Source organism: Trichophyton benhamiae, assembly GCF_000151125.1.
Source record: "Trichophyton benhamiae CBS 112371 chromosome Unknown contig01145.0, whole genome shotgun sequence".
Classification (NCBI taxonomy): Eukaryota; Fungi; Ascomycota; class Eurotiomycetes; order Onygenales; family Arthrodermataceae; genus Trichophyton; species Trichophyton benhamiae.
The window spans coordinates 992,753-1,009,712 of NW_003315111.1; the positions used below are offsets into that span (position 1 = coordinate 992,753).

General features: G+C 47.2%; 5 protein-coding genes across 5 annotated transcripts; all 5 read left to right on the forward strand.

Annotated features, from left to right (window-relative positions):
- Positions 1–206: 206 nt before the first annotated feature.
- On the forward strand, positions 207–1,591 carry ARB_05728 (aspartic endopeptidase (AP1), putative; the record flags this gene model as incomplete). Its single annotated transcript, XM_003016283.1, has 4 exons — positions 207–517; positions 585–862; positions 919–1,206; positions 1,257–1,591. 4 exons carry the CDS (start codon positions 207–209, stop codon positions 1,589–1,591), a joined length of 1,212 nt encoding a protein of 403 aa, XP_003016329.1.
- A 989-nt stretch (positions 1,592–2,580) lies between these two features.
- ARB_05729 (glutathione S-transferase, putative) lies at positions 2,581–3,207 on the forward strand (the record flags this gene model as incomplete). Its single annotated transcript, XM_003016284.1, has 3 exons — positions 2,581–2,751; positions 2,808–3,001; positions 3,057–3,207. The coding sequence occupies 3 exons, from the start codon at positions 2,581–2,583 to the stop codon at positions 3,205–3,207; spliced, it is 516 nt and encodes a 171-aa protein (XP_003016330.1).
- A 3,704-nt stretch (positions 3,208–6,911) lies between these two features.
- Positions 6,912–10,720, forward strand: ARB_05730 (uncharacterized protein; the record flags this gene model as incomplete). Its single annotated transcript, XM_003016285.1, has 6 exons — positions 6,912–7,024; positions 7,080–7,296; positions 7,454–7,668; positions 7,724–7,835; positions 7,896–9,247; positions 9,307–10,720. The coding sequence occupies 6 exons, from the start codon at positions 6,912–6,914 to the stop codon at positions 10,718–10,720; spliced, it is 3,423 nt and encodes a 1,140-aa protein (XP_003016331.1).
- Positions 10,721–11,040: 320 nt separating this feature from the next.
- On the forward strand, positions 11,041–12,120 carry ARB_05731 (uncharacterized protein; the record flags this gene model as incomplete). Its single annotated transcript, XM_003016286.1, has 3 exons — positions 11,041–11,229; positions 11,335–11,743; positions 11,801–12,120. The coding sequence occupies 3 exons, from the start codon at positions 11,041–11,043 to the stop codon at positions 12,118–12,120; spliced, it is 918 nt and encodes a 305-aa protein (XP_003016332.1).
- Positions 12,121–13,426: 1,306 nt separating this feature from the next.
- Positions 13,427–16,301, forward strand: ARB_05732 (uncharacterized protein; the record flags this gene model as incomplete). The annotated part of the gene is given in 7 exon segments (XM_003016287.1): positions 13,427–13,770; positions 13,892–14,085; positions 14,263–14,372; positions 14,439–14,669; positions 14,689–15,624; positions 15,767–15,818; positions 15,901–16,301. The coding sequence occupies 7 exon segments, from the start codon at positions 13,427–13,429 to the stop codon at positions 16,299–16,301; spliced, it is 2,268 nt and encodes a 755-aa protein (XP_003016333.1).
- Positions 16,302–16,960: the final 659 nt, after the last annotated feature.

Consider the following 16,960-nt stretch of genomic DNA (forward strand, 5'->3'; position numbering starts at 1 on the left):
GCCCCTGGGATAAAGATGGCAGTTGGGTATTTGTGGATATCAACAGCGTCCGTAACATCGCAATGGGAGTATAAATATGAACTGCTTCCTCCCTTTGGAACCCATCTTAACCAGGCCTCTATCCATCTCAAACCAGCCAGACTTTCTTCTTTCCTTGCCATTTCCCCCATTTCAAGCCTATTTAAAAGACTTTGACTTATTCCACCATGGTCCAAATCAGCCAAATTGGTGCCGTCCTGGCAGTGTGTTCTACCTTGACGGTAGCTGCACCCACAAAAGGAAAGGCACGTTTCAACGTTCCTCAGGTCGCCGTTCCCATGAAGGCGGTACACCATCCTGCTGTCGCTTATGCTCGTGCCCTGCACAAGTTCGGCATGAAGGTCCCCAAAGCTGTCAGCGATGCCGCCAGGGGATCCGTTCCTACCACTCCAACCAAAGACGACGAACAATATGTCACCCAGGTCACAGTTGGACAGGGTAAATTGAACCTTGATCTTGACACTGGTTCCGGTGATCTGTAAGTGAACTGCTTCTTAATCAACAAGTAGTTGGACTGCAATGATTACGTAGCTAACACATTGCAGATGGGTTTTCTCCACAGAAACTCCGAAAGATCAGAGTCAGGGGCACAACCTCTACATGCCCACCTCCAAGTCTAAGCGTCTCGATGGGTATTCTTGGGAAATTACCTATGGCGATATGAGCTCTGCTGGAGGAGATGTTTTCCTCGACACCGTCTCAATTGGAAATGTCACGGCTTCTTCACAGGCCGTCGAGTCCGCAAAGAAAGTGAGCGACCAGTTTGCTAAGGACAAGGCCACTGACGGCCTGATGGGGCTGTCCTTCAGCGTCCTTAATACTGGTAGGATATATGCTCTGACTTTTCTGCACTCGTGAACTTGCTAACATATATATTAGTCCAACCGAAGCCTCAGACGACCTTCTTTGATACTGTCTTGAAGCAGCTTGAGAAGCCCCTGTTCACTTGCACTCTCAAGCATGGCCAACCAGGATCGTATGACTTTGGGTATATCGATGATTCGAAACACAGTGGAGAGATTGCCTACACCAATGTAGACAACAGCCAGGGATGGTGGGGATTCACTGCTGAAAGCTATTCCATTGGAGGAGGCTCCAACTCAACTCATTCGTTCCACGGAGCTCAGCACCGCGGCACCCGCGGAAGTTCCATTGACGGCATTGCCGGTAAGCCTCTTCACACCGAAGTGCCCGGGCTTCATACTGACTCTCTTTAGACACGGGTACTACTCTCATGCTCCTCAGCGACGATGTTGTTCAGGAGTACTACGGAAAAGTCCAGGGTGCCAAAAACGACCAGCAGCAAGGTGGTTGGGTATTCCCTTGTGATGCCAAGCTTCCCGACTTCACCCTCAGCATTAGTGGATACAATGCGGTTGTCCCTGGCAAATTTATGAACTACCAGGCAGTTGGATCGGTTTGCTTCGGTGGCCTTCAGTCAGTTGGCAGCAGCGGCGGTGTACCAAACATCTTCGGCGATGTGTTCTTGAAGAGTCAGTTCGTTGTATGGGACACCGAAGGTCCTCGCATTGGTTTTGCTCCTCAGGCATAAATGGCACACACCCAGGCTGCCAAAGTGAGATCTCCAGGCATACCAGTGGGGGTTGAGGTAAATTATGGAGGGGCAATTGCAGTTGATCTTGGGGATGTACATATTTCTGAAGCCAGCCTTTTGAGACTGGCCAAGCATATATTGTATTTTAATTGGCTTCCGTTGAGGATCAAATAATTCATGGCTACAGGTTAGCCGTCGGCAGCTACATTGAGAGAACGAAGTCGTTGGTTTATTTTCGTCACCAGGCCCAAGTTTATATTTGCTGAGTCATCATAGTCATGTTAGGTATCTTCCATTAATGGATCATTCTCGGGAAGGATTATTAAGTGTCCGAAAACTTTAATCCAAAAGTCTGTTTACCTAATCAGCTGAGGCTATCAAAATTCAAACTGTCAATAGTCTGGAATTCGGTAGACAAAGCTAAGTTCTTCGGAGCCTACCCACTCCTATAATGATTTTGAGGTACCAGAAGGAAGACCCCCACTATGGCCGTTGACATCTGTAGCTTATGCAGACGCGCTAAGTACAAATGGCTCGGCACCGGTGTAAGGAGTCGTCTCTGCATATAACCACCGACTAACACATCAGGGTATTCTGAGTTTCTTACATCATTAGCAAGGCTATTCTGGAAGTCCATTCTGCAGCCTAGCCCCCCTTGGCGTGAATTCTTTGGGACAACCAATATTATGTCGCTGCCTGCTTAATAGTTCTAACCACAAACTACCTAACGGCTCGTATTTCAGACATGATGCCACCAACGTGTACATACTTCCTCATGCAACTGGAAGAATAACCCTCTTTTCATGGTTTAACCCCGCCTCTGGAGTTACTACCCGAGGTGGCTAATATAAATAGATGTTGGTTACCTGAGGCCAAAGATAAGACGAGGTGTTTTACATAACTCGGCCTTTGGAAAGATCATTGCCTATCTACGTGGCTACCCAAAATAACTATACTTAGTCTCCTGTGCTTCCCATTCAACAGCCATGGTTCTCAAGTTGTACGGGTTTTCCCCTTCAACTAATACCCAGCGTGTTGTTCTTGTCCTTAACGAACTAAAGGTCCCGTTTGAGTATGTAACCGTCGACTTGTCCAAAGGTGAACACAAGGGGGAGGATTATATGAAGATTCAGCCCTTCGGCTGCGTTCCATGTATAGTAGGCACATACCTGGACCCCTTCCTGTGTTGGCCAGCTACTAAGTCCTTTTCCAGGATGATGATGGCTTCGTTCTCTATGAAAGCAGAGCTATCTGCCACTACATCATAGCCAAATATGCAACTCAGGGAACGGAACTAGTTCCGACCGAACTAAAAGCAAATGCTCTCTACGCCCAAGGACTGAGCCTTGAAGTAGGCTCCTTTGAGGCTGCGGCTGCCCCGTTCGTTTACGAAAAACTCTTCAAGCCGTAAGCATGGTCTATACATTATATATTTACTCTTTAGGTCCTAACGGATAAACAGATACCAAGGCTTGAGCCCTGACGAACACTCTGTCAAATTATATGAGTCTAACCTCATGAACTGCCTGGATGGCTATGAAAGAATTCTGAGCAAGCAAAAGTATATTGGAGGCAATGTGAGCAATCTTGTTAAACGTACTGACATGGGCTAATGCAATTACTGACGCAATAGCAGGTATTAACTCTAGCAGATCTTTACCACCTCCCTTATCTTACTCTGCTTCCCAAAGTTGGGTTTAATGCAATTGACGACAAACCAGCCGTCTCCAGGTGAGCACACATTGGGTATATGTGGTGGATGTTTAGCTGACGAATTTACTTACGGGTAGATGGGCAAAAGAAATTCTTGCTCGACCGTCCTGGCAATCGCTCCTTGCCAATGACATTAAAGGAACTGCATAGGTTGTATTTGCCGAGCATTAGCATGCTAATGTCTTGGAGAACCTTTCCAGAGGTTGCAATTGTTATTTAAATATCTGCGAATAATATTCATGATCTATTCATTCTATTCGGCCGTAGTATCAGTCTTATCATAAAGTAAAACAAAGCTGCCGGGAATTCTTCCAGTACGGTCTCTCGTTGTGCTTTAACATGACCCAAATCTTGATGGAATCAACAAAATAAAGTATAAAGAGTATAAAGTGACGCAGCTAGAAAATTCCTGGAATAATCCTGTATGGTACCTTGGCACAGTACTCCTTCCAAGAGTCCCCGTACTTATTGTGGCACCTCACTTCATCTCGATAGCATCGATGGACAAGAAGGATTGTCATGTAAATGGCATAAGTCCATGGAAGCAAGTTCGTGAACCCGCAAGAGGCACACATGGAATAAGAAAGTATCAAATCGCCAAGATAATTCGCATGACGAACAAGTCCCCACCAGCCTAGAGTACTTGTTAGCTATGAAGGTGCATTGATAGAGGATAAAAATAATTGGGAGTTTACCTGAGCATAACAAGAGGGACTCATGCATGGATCCTTCGGCCGTTTTATATTTGGCACGGATAAACTGTGGAGGTTTACCCCATATTTTACAGTCTCCATTTGTGGCACGGGAAATATATTTCTGATGGTTGGCTGCACGAAATAGGACGTATCCTGACACTCCGGTTGTCAAGATCAACGCTGCAGTCCAGCTGGAAAGGTCGACTGGGTGGGTGGCCAGATACTGTGTCTGGAGGGTATACATCACAGGAAGCCATGCGGCAATACCCCAGGAGAAATAGAATCCGAAATGATCATGGCACATATCGAGTGTTTTTAGGTACCTGAATAATCAAATTAGGACTTCTTTTTATTGACTCAAATGCAGGGATGGTCCATACCAGCCTTCATTGCAAAAGAAATCAATGACATATACCGCATGAAGGAAGCTGGTGATAATCATTGAGTTGGTAATATATCCATGTTGTTTATATTGCCAGGCCGCAAAGCACATGTCACTATTCATCGTTAGTAATGTCCAGTGTCGTAGAAGCAATAGTGGAGTAGGATAAGGGAGTGGTATTACACTATTAACCACCCAATCATGCCCGGACGCCCGTTGTGGAAAAGCTTCATATCCCAGTCCGCGCCGAGACGGGGATTAAATTCTATACCCATATAGAAATCGTAAAAGATAGATCCTGACCGACACAATTAGTAATTCTAACACTGGAAAAGACTTATATAGTTTGTTTATATTGCTCACCACTAAACTTCCTATCTTCGGGGTGAGTAGGAGAGACATGGGCTTTTATGTAGAATACCAATGCCAGCAACAATCCATAGATATTGAACAAGCATACAAAGCTTCCCCAATTCTGAGCCACGAAGGCCAGGTCAAAGAGCCCGTAGTAGTGCAGGGCGACAGCTAGGAGTAGCGACACTATACACGCAAGGAAACCGTTTATCTTGTATTCCAACAAATTCCCTGCCGGCGTGAGTTGACCTTTGCATCGCGTCCCCGGCAGGAAAGAGTAGAGGATGACATGTGATAGGGTCCAGCATGTATATACAGTCACAACAGGCAAAGTTGTCCCTGGCGTATTCTGTATGAAGAACGGTATCAACCCAGCTTTCACCATGGACACACCAGCATGATAGAGAGAACCATCATAGTGGCTCAGAGATGTCCACCAGAAAATCGTGATCATAGGGCAGACTACCATCATCGCGAGACACGCCATACCCCCGAGGGCCGAAGTTGTACCTTTGCGTCCCCATACCGTAATCTTATCCTGAGATCGTTCATCGATGGCACCTTGTATCGTAAAGGGGCGTTTTCTGGCAGACGCGCAGACGTTGCTGTTGGTGATAGTTATATCTGACATTTGCAATTGCAATTGGAGGCCAAGGGGTAGCCTACAGGTGAACAATTGAGGTGAGCAACCAAACTCGGTACTGAGAGGAGGACGGGCAAGAAACGACAAAGCTGGGCAGCACACCTTCTTTATAAGCTAGCCGTGGCTGGGCTGGAGAGGTTTCCTTCTGCCTTCCCTCTGTACAACCAGTATCCACCTGGCAAGTTTTAGTAGCGCAGCCACTCCCGCCAACAGACACACTCATTGACCGCTCAGCTTTAAGGGCCTTGGAGTGAGTAAGATAAGAAAAAAAACAGCTTGTTCGGATACGTGCACAAGAACTTCCACCCGCCGAGAGACAAACGTTTCAAATCGAGAAATAAGAGGTAACACAGCCCCCTTAACTCAGGCTGGAGTAACTGGTTAGTTGCTTGGATTGGTGGGACAGAAGCTGGTATGGATAGCTCCGGGCCATAGGAGTTTGCTGTGCACAGGCAGCTTGCGGCATGCCCTGTGGACCCATGACGCTGAAGTTCCCGCCATGCGAGTTGCTGTCATAACAAGGACGCTAGCCCACCGGACATGGCAAAATGTCCTCTGCAGGTTGGGGGAAGGGAGCACAGTGAGGAAGCAAATCATCATATCAATTAAGCAGGTCATCGCCGCCCCCCACCGGTCAAAACGATCTAAGTTCCAAGCCAGCCTCAGCATTTGTAGATCACCCCTTTTTGTTGAGCTTATGCCAAGGGCTGGTCTTTGAGATTTAAATGCGAGTGATTTCCTTTTCGTGGCAAGGGCAAAAGCCAGGTCGTATACCGAGTACGGGGTGCAGGATACAGAATTCCACCGCTGACATGAAGCAAAATATGAAGGAAGCCCTGACTATCGTCTACACCGTAGAACATAGTTTGGATTATAATTGTAGTGGAGATGTTTAAGAACTGCAAGGCACCCACGTTACCGCACGGATCTCGGAACTCCAGAAGGGGAAAACCAGGCAGCCGGTTCGGTGCATCGCGGATTCAAGCGACCCTGACTGCTATTCACCATAACCAGCGAGTCGAGGACAGGTTCGTGTCATTCAAGCACTATGCCAGAACACAAAATGCCTTCTCTCGGTGGATGTCTCCCTTACAAATGATAAGGAAGAGATAATTTCCAAGTGATGGAACTATCTCCGCCAAACCATTTCTTTAGTGGACCAAACACCTTCTCCCACCGCTGCCTGAAGGTTAATGCTCGTGTATCCTGTCGAGTACTCCGTACTCCGTAAGTGACATTTTGAGGATTGTGGCCAAAGCATCCATAACCTATCCATGGGTGGGAAAATAGGGGGCTGCGGCTCAACCCGGACGGGCCCGGGCCCATTGGTGGAATGGATTGGTTGGATTGGATGGAATTCCAAGATTGGAAGCGGGAAGCCCGGCGGTCCGTGTTTTATCCGGAACTCTAAACTCAATTGGACTGAGGTGAGGTCAGGTCTCGCAGACATGGTGCCAGCTTACAAGACAGAATAATCTCGCAGGTGGAAGTCCACGAAGGACATGAAGCTTAGTGACAGAAATTTTCGGCATGGAAAAGAGCAGATTTGCCTCTCACGGACCTTCAGCTAAAAATGGAGCAAGCGATATGTTTGAGATTGTATCCCTCTACGAGCCGGTCAAGATAGAACATGCTGTTGCCGAGTACGCACTACTATCTCCACTCCCCTAAGCTGAACTCTAATAACTCTGGTTATAGCATTCTCCTGATATCTGGTTTGACCGGAGACCCTATCAATACGTGGAGTTATGGTGATATATGTTGGCCACGAGATCTTCTGCCGCAAGCTCTCTCGTCTCCTGTCCGTATTTTGAGCTTTGGATACAATCCTAGCAGACATTCGAATGTGTATCCAGATATTGAGGACAGCGCACTACACCTTATCAGCGAATTAGAGAGAGTGAGGCCTGTGAAGGTAAATTTTACTTGGCAGTATCAATGCTAGCATCTGATGACAAGGTGTTCTAGGAAAAGTCAAGGCCCTTAATCGCCGTAGCATACTCGCTGGGCGGAATTGTCTTAAAGAAAGTAAGTTATTTACCCGAGATCTCTAGGTTCTTCTTTATGCCTAGATTACTAGTCTTAACAAATATCGAAAGGCTCTCATTCTGTGCAGTGATAAGCCTTCCCTACGGCGCATTCCTGCTGCATTGTCCGGGATAGTATTCCTCGCTGCACCACATCGAGGAAGCTCCTTGGCTGATATTGCAAATCGGCTTGTGAGGCAGTTAAGGATACGTTTGCCCCGAAAATTTATAAATGCATTAAAGAAGAATTCAGTAGAATTGTGAGTTGGTTTTCACTATGAGTTGGTTTTAGTAAATTTACTAACTCATTGATAGAGAGCGGATTGCAACCGACTTTCAGCAAATCGCCAATCAGAGAAACCTACCCATTTTCAGCTTCTATGAGTTGCTTCCAGTGAGGGGTCGCCTTAGTTGTTTCGTTGATGTTGTATGTGAAGATTACTGAAAAAGGCAAAAATCAGACAACTAACTTACAGAACGTACAAAGGTCGTTGATAAGGACTCCGCACTTCTTAGAATTCCAAGTGAGGGTGCACTTGGAGTATATACAAATCACCGAGATATCTGCAGGTACCGAGATTGTGATAATCCAATCTTCCGAGACGTCACTCGACATTTGCAACAATTGGTAGATTTAGGCCCGCAGCATAGTAGTGCTCGCGTATTCCTTCCCTTTGATGGCACTCCGCACTTTGTCGGCCGGCAAGATTACCTTCAACAGATCCACAACACATTTAATGGCGCAGATAACCGTCAAGTAATCGCTCTTTCTGGTGAAGGCGGTACCGGAAAGACAGAAATTGCATTGAAATATGCACGGGAGAATGCAAATCATTATGATTATGTCTTTTTCGTGGATTCTACGGATACACAATCTTTGGAGAGCGATTTTATCAGACTCCACAGCAAGTTGGGGTTACCGCCGAGCAACTCTTGCGCATTGAATGATATCAAGCAATTCCTACGCCTAGAACGCTTTTGGCTTATGATACTTGATAATGATAATAACTGGCTGGCCCTGAACTGGTTGGGATTCCCAGAAACTACACACGGTCACATTATCATAACGTCCCGACACCGTGAGCATACCAGTGATTCTAGAGTCACGAAGGCGCTTTCTACAAATCCTCTGGGACCAATGGATGCCAGAAATTTTTTACTATCGAGAGCTGGAATCGATGTAAAAGAATGGCTTAGCTGGGAGACCAAAGCAGAAAATGTAGTCAAGTATATGGGATGTCAACCTCTCGCAGTTGATTCAGCAGCTGCATATATGTTGGCCTATGGTGTTACCGTTGATGAATACCTCAATGCTCTCACTGGGAGGCGAGTTTCACGAAGACTACTCTCCTATCGACCTAATGCATCCATATATAAGACGTCGGTTGAATCAATTATCCAGCTGGCTCTGGATGAAGTCAAGAAAAATCCAGATGCATTTAGGCTGCTTAATATTCTCGTTTGGCTTGACCGAACTAAGACAACTATCAGTTTTCTCAAGCGTGCAGCCTCTCCTCAGCCTCGATGGGGCCCTGATGGTCAGGTCGAGATGAGGGATCCAATAAGGAGCTACGTGCCATCGGACCTTGTTCGATTGATAAATGGGCCAAGCTTTCATATTGCTCTCAAAGAGTTACAGTCGTGTTCTTTGATCGCCAGTGGTGAAATGTTTGAAGACGGAAGAAGCCCGGGGAGCAAAGATACAATTGTTTTGCATCCTTTGACATATTTATATATTCGAGAAGCTCTCCCTCCCACTAAGATGCTAGAGAATGCAATCCATGCTCTCAGTCTTGTTATTCATGCTTATCCTGTGGCACAAGCTGGCTTAGATCAAAGGTGAGGGACTGAATCCACCGATTCTTATATTGATATATCATCCTAACCTTTCACAATAGTCCCTTGCGAAGCATTCTTCCACAAGTCTGTCAATGCAGTCTCAACTGCGAGTATCTTGCCGAGGAAAGTCTCGATCTGATTAAAGCCATTGAGAAGGTTGATATTCGGGTAGAAGAAGAGAGGACTTTTGCCGAAATTACAGCTGAAATGTTTATGGAAGTTGCTCGTGGATACGGTGAAGGGTCTAGTCATTTAGATAATACCCTTCCTCGGTGGATTAAAACCCTTATCAACTCTTCAGAGAAAGCCGGGCTCCAGGCTCGCCTATGGTGCACAAGACTTCCGTTGGAGTTTTACAGCAAGGGGAAATTTACAGATGGTTGCGAAGCCGCTGCCGCATTTTTGCGAGATGCAAACTTCAGCCCCGGCAGTAAGATCACGAGTAATGATAATGCCCAGGCAGGCTTTTTGCGCCATATGTCTGTCGAGTACCTGGCTCGCGATGATAGCCTTTCAGACAGAGAAGAGTGGGAGAAACGCGCAAAATATATAGAGGCCTGGAAACCATTAGACCCTCAGAACCCTTCAGAACTTGAGCGATATGCGCAGGGTATGGGTATAAGGATGCGGGGTAAGCTTGCTAAAGATTTCGGACTGTTCCACGAGGCATATTTTTCTTTGAAACTCTTCATTGAACAATACGCTAAGCGCGGAAGTCGTGAAGAAGGTTGGGCTATTGGCGACTTGGGGCAAGTTGTGCTTGAACTTGAAGGGGCAGATGAAGACTGTGATGCCTTGAGTGACTTAATGACAAATGGCATTAAGTGCGGCCACGATCAACTGATACCTGAACTAGAGGCAAGGCCATGCGAGGTCATCACTCAAATATATTCTCAGGCCATAGAAAGCCGTATGATTGCCAGGGGAAGCTCGAGTCAGTATGACAGGGATAATGTTCGCGAGAGTGATACAATGTTTCTCGAAATTAACCGCGCTGTCAGCATCCTTCGCGAAGGCATCTTTAACCCCGGAAGATACGCGGAGGCAGAACGAAAACTTATTGGATTAAAGGATCGATTCGAAAATATGCTGACAATGGGAGCTCTATGGCACGATGATCAAACCCGCCATTTCTCAGTGCTCGCATATCTCGCCCAAATTTCACATCTCCAGATGGACTGGGAGGCGGCACAAATCCGGTGGATAGAAACGATTGATTACGGCCAATTATCCGTAAAGGAGTGGAATGGGGATCATTATTATATAGATGTTGCCAGGTATAGTCTTGCTAATGCTCAACTTCAGGCAGGAGGAGAACCAGATGCGATCATTGCGGGGCTAGATGAAATTGTTCATCGACTGAATGCCGAGGTGGTGACATGGAATTTAGGACTCGGAACATTTTGGCTAGAATATATAAGGAAATCAATGACTGAGGTTATGAGTGTTGAAGAAATTGCTAGGGAAGGGTGATGTGAGTGATTGGTACATATTTGACTGAACATAGGTGAGGTAATGATTTTGGAACATTTTATATCGGATCTTTGAAACGCAGACAAATAGGCTCTATTTACATATTTTATACTACCTTCCGGTCCCAGCTCTATCTTTGTACTACCGACTCTTGAATAGCAGAGCGTCATGACCGTTATCTAGTTATGGCGGCTCCAACTAAGTTTGGAACTTTAATCCACTTTGGCTCATCGCCCTTAAGTAGTTACACTCCATTAGTTAACTACAGTTAAAGTTAACTTGACGCGGCAAAAACGCCGAGGGGCAACTCTGCCCTGAAAATGCTAAAAACTTCAGCGTGGCCATCAACTTTCCACATCTCAGCCATCTCCATCCCTACAGCCCAGAAGATCACGATGAAAGAAGGTCTTGAAGCCAAGGCGCTTCGCCAGTTTGACGCACTGGTTGAGAAAGGCGATGTCATATACTCTCACCGTGACCCGGTCCATGTCCCCGCAAAGCCATTCAATGTGAGGACAATCGTCTCCCAGTTTATCTAGCTACTCGTTAGCACGTAGCTGTACCTAGCATTCGAATACAGGCTAACCGCTGCGGAATTCGCACCAAGATATTAGATCCAATTCCGAATTGCATCAAGCTTGACGAAGAAACCGCAAATACCGATAAAGGACGCTGAGAAGAAACCACCGGTTAATAAAGCCAGTCCATTCGCAAATGACCCCCCAGAGTTCGTTATCGAGCATGTTGGCCCTGATCATACTCTGCGCCTGAATAAGTTTTGCGTCGTCCGGACACAGTTCATCCTCCATTGCAACGAATTCAAACCTCAGATCGAACCCCTGGAAGCAGCGGATTTGGCTGCTGGATGGAGCGTTCTTACTAGGATGGAAAGCGAATACCTACTCATATATAATGGAGGATTGCAGGGTGGATGGTCTCTGCCGCATCGTCATATGCAGCTACTTCCACGCCCCCCAGGAGATGTTCATAACTTGTTCCCGGATATATATGGCATTGAAAACGGTTTGTCTCCCAACTAATCGGTTAGATGAGGATAAAGAAAACTAAATGACTACTTAGGACGAGTTCCCAATATCCCATTCCAGCACGTGGTTCGAAGGTTACCTGCTTCAGCAACAGCAGAAGAAGTTTATGAAACTTATACTGACCTTTTGGCTGCAGCTGGAGTTGACGAAAATGACTACTCACATAATCTGGTGTTAGTCAAGGATTGGATGATGATTATTCCGCGATCTCGCGCAAGCCAAGAGGGTATCAAGATCGTCAATGCAGCAGCCATGGTGGGTATGATTTGGATACCTTCAGATGAAGTCTTGGATCTTTGGTTACAAAGCGGCAACCCAATGGAAACTCTTGCCAGATACGGAAAACCGTGGTAGTTTATAAGCGGATTCCAACTGTTGGATACATATACGAAGGATAGACGATAATAGACATGGTGGAAAGGCGTATAGAAGGATCCTAACATACACCGCGCCATACATATATAGATATTATTAGAAATGAGCCTAAGGCACAAGTGGATGTCCAATTGTTATATGCAGCTCTCACCCATCCCATGTAGCCATTCATATCCCAGCGGTTAATCAGCCACAACTTCGACGTGATTGCAGAGCCAAGGCCCTATTGTTCAAAATCTCACGACCTTGCGGCCATGCCGCAGCCTTACCAATATCTCTTCATAATCGGAGCTTTATCGACGATCTACATTAATTGTAGAGCAAGGAGACTTGGAACATGCAGGGAATCGGCGATTTGTCTATGTTGATCGGCCCCCAAATGCTAACTAATTCTGACGTAACTGGCTTGTTGCAGCGCTGTTCCTCGCGCTTAACGTCGATTACATAGCCACAGCGCAGACCACGTAACTACCAAGCTCCAGATATGTTGGAAAGTCTTTTTTACGTACACAAGGCTCAACAAGGGTGCCTGATGCTTTGATACGGGCGAAGCGGCATTGGCTGGGAATCCCAGCTTGGGGGCGAAGCTCTCTCCGCCAAGTGCGTGAATCCCGAACAACCACTTAGATCTCAACTTAGATGACCGCGAAGTGTTTGATGGAAAAGGAACATGGTAGCTAACTGATGCAAAGCCGGAATGTCTAGTCAAATCACCAAGTTCTCTGTCATGTTAACCACCATGCCGAGCCGCTCGAGAGGACAAGAGGCAGCATGATTGGTCAAATGAAGATGGCCGCCGCAGTCTCGAATCCCTCCGCAGGATTACGGGGCTTATGATATGATATCGTCTTGGACGGCGACCACAGAGTGGTGTTAATGGCTCTCAGTTTCTCAGCCTTTGAGGCTTCTTTGTTTCCGCTCCCTTGGCAGGTTCTTTGACCACTGTCTGTTTGATAATGTGTTGCCATATTGGTGTTTCAGGCTGCACACGGCTCGTATACACTGCCGGCCGTAAGGCCGTGGTTTTATTGTATGGACAAGGAGTTTTGGGGAAGTCGAGATTGCACATGGTGGCCTACGGAGTACAGCCTTGCGGATATGCTTAATCTCGCTGGCGATCTGAAGCCTCTGGTTGTACTCCGTATATATAAAGCCAGGAGACTCTTCTTTCTAGAGTTTCTTTTCGTAATTAAGCAACCTGTACATTCTCCTGGCCTCACGATACACCTTACCAAAAAAGTCAACACTTACCAATCCCAACGAAGCCCATATATAAACCGCGAAAATGGTTAACATGAACATCCTCACCACCGTCGCTCTTGCTGGCCTCGCTGCCGCAAAGACCGTCGAGGTCGTCGTCGCCGAGAATGGCGGCCTTACCTTCACTCCAAACCAAATCAAGGCCGATGTCAATGACATAGTTCACTTCAAGCTTGCCAAAAGCGGCCACGATATCTCGTCTGGCCCATTCGACATGCCATGCAAGCCCAGCGACAACTCACTCTACTCTGGCAAGCTCAACGAGGGAGACGAGTTCTCCGTCAACATCACCAACACCGACCCAATCTGGCTCTACTGCTCCGTCAGCAAGCACTGCTCCAAGGGAATGGTTGCTGTCATCAACCCTCCGTAAGTCATTTTTTTTTTTTTTTTTTTTTTTTTTTTTTTTTTTTTTTTTTTTTTTTCTAAGGTTGTGAGGAAAAGCTGTCCCTGTACGGAGTACTAACCGGAATGCTTCGACTCCGAGTAGATCCAGCGGAAATACCATTGAAGCCTATAAGCAGGCTGCAGCAGGTGCTGGAAACGGCCAGGCACCCTCCAGGGTCAACAATGGAAGCAGCGGAAGCGGCACTCCCACCAGCGGCGGAGCTCCTGCGGCCACCAGCCCCAACGCTGCCTCCAGCTTGACCTTCAGCGGCGCTGCCGCCCTCGTCGCTATGGGCGGTGCCTGGATTGGTCTCCTCTAAACTGTTCCTTCATCTCCATGCATGATTTCCTTCTCTGCTTTCAAGCTTGGTTCAAGGCGCTGTGATGTATCTTTAGCTACCATCTAGATCTCATGACTTAAAGTAATTCAGTACGACTTCCATACCTCACTGTCACCAACCTTCAGTCTCCTAGCTTCCCCTGTCTTCGTCCGTCTTCATCCTTCTTCATCCTTCGTCTCTTCTTCTTCTCTTTTCTTCTTCTTCCCTCCTGTCAAAAAGCTAAAAATACGAAGTGATATTCACGTGACCCGGAGCTGAAGCTCGGCCGAGGCTAAAATCCGATTTGTCAGCATATCTTACATAATCCAGACTTCGCCAACGAAATTTTCTTTCTTCAGCTTCTTTTTCTCGTCTCGAACTTTTCAACTTCTTTCATTCTTGTGTGGAAGAGATTCATCAGCCAGCCATGTCGAACATAGCACCTCAAGTGCTCAGGCATGCCTCCCGGGCGTGCTCGCGGCGCCTGTCGCTGTCAGCAAGCTTGGTCAGACCAGCATACAGTGCCAGGACAGTCACTGGTTCCGGCTCTGGCGGCAGGAGGTACGTGTCAGGCTCGCAGAGGCACAATGCCCAAGCCCAGACGACAGTTGAGTCTGCTGTCAAGACAGAGCAGAAGGCATCGGTCCCAGGCACTGCTGTTACTGGCGATGCCCTGGCCAATCCGTCTGCTGGTATCTTGAAACAGGCTACAATCATGGATGAAGGAAATCGACCGATATATCTGGACATGCAAGCCACAACCCCTACTGATCCCCGAGTTCTCGATGCGATGCTACCGTTCCTCACCGGACTCTATGGTAACCCTCACTCGAGAACCCATGCCTACGGCTGGGAGACAGAGAAGGCAACCGAGCAGGCTCGGTCACACGTTGCCACTCTCATCGGGGCGGATCCAAAGGAAATCATTTTCACCAGCGGGGCTACTGAGAGCAACAACATGAGCATCAAGGGTGTGGCTCGGTTCTTTGGCCGTTCAGGCAAGAAGAAACATATCATCACCACTCAGACGGAACACAAGTGCGTTCTCGACAGTTGCCGACATCTCCAGGACGAGGGCTTCGAAGTGACCTATCTGCCGGTTCAGAGTAATGGTTTGATCAAAATCGAAGATCTCGAGGCTGCCATTCGACCTGAAACGGCGCTGGTTAGCATCATGACTGTTAACAACGAGATTGGTGTCATTCAACCCATGAAAGAGATTGGGGCCCTTTGTCGGTCAAAGAAGGTCTTCTTCCATACTGACGCTGCCCAAGCTGTTGGAAAGATACCCGTTGATGTAAACGAATGGAACGTTGACCTCATGTCCATTTCTGGCCACAAGTTGTATGGACCCAAGGGAATTGGAGCATGCTACGTTCGACGTCGTCCTAGAGTTCGCATCGACCCTCTCATTACCGGCGGTGGCCAGGAGCGCGGATTGCGCAGTGGAACTCTCGCTCCTCCCCTGGTCGTTGGATTTGGTGAAGCCTGCCGGCTCGCCAAGGAAGAGATGGAGGTACGTTATATTCCCTTCCGGTTTATACATCCACCTTCACGATTATTATACTGCCACGAGTTCTGCCTGAGATGATTAAATGCTTCTTTCAATTCTTATACATGCATGGTTCTGAAAGTCCTACGACTTGTGTTTGATATAGCAACTATATGATCATGGCTTACAACTCATTTTCCTTTCCCCTACCCATCCTCGTCCCCATTCACATGAATTTCAATTGTCATGACTGGTTTAACTAACACTTGAGCCCTCAGTATGACTCGAAGCGTATCTCAGCTCTCTCCCAGCGACTTCTCACCAGTCTTCTTGCCCTTGAGCATACAACCCTCAACGGCGACCCTAACCGACATTATCCAGGCTGCGTAAATGTATCATTTGCCTATGTTGAGGGCGAATCGCTCCTCATGGCCCTGAAGGACATTGCCTTGTCATCTGGCAGTGCCTGCACTTCAGCCTCTCTTGAACCTAGCTATGTGCTTCGTGCACTTGGAAACAGTGACGAAAGCGCCCACAGCAGTATCCGATTTGGCATTGGTCGATTCACCACCGAAAGCGAGATCGACTATGTGATCAAGGCAGTTAAGGAGAGAGTCACATTCCTCCGTGAGCTCAGCCCACTGTGGGAGCTTGTGCAAGAGGGTGTCGACTTGAACACCATCGAGTGGAGCCAACATTGATCCCAAACCATCCTTCTTTTTGCTTTCGCTCTCCTCCCTCACTGCCATCCCCTTTCTCGTGCCACTAACTTAGGTACTTCTACTATCTCAACAAGCATGCATCTTGTTCCAATACCCACTTGTATATTTTTTTTTATTAATATGGTTCTTGATCCCGGGAAACATTCTCACGGAATGATCAGTTTGCAGCAACCAACTTGCCCGCAGTGGCTCCGGCCTTCTCATGTGTCAGTTCGGCCTCTTTATGTTTCTCTTTTTGTTATGGGACATTCATTGAAATGGCAACTCTCCTGGCAAAATATGTAACATAGCCCTTGATGATAACTATTCAATCAACCTTTTTTTTTTGCTTCTCGCACCTTCATCCGTCCTCCCGTCCTCGTAAAACGCTTATTGAAGCCGCCACTCGCAGATCTGGTTTCTGACGCCCATCACATCTCTTGTAGAATCGCTCAGCTCACCAGTCAAACAGAAGTGATCTGCCAGGGAGATCGCCTTCTCCAGATGCCTGTCTCCAGAGACGCTTTGCCGGGCTTCCACCACCTCGACCCATGTCGGCTCTCGCCCATCGGTTTCATTCCTCTCATCCTTCCAGACTTCGCATGGAACAGCGTTGAGGCGGCCCTAATCCAAATATCCTCAAGCCACACCAGCCTGCT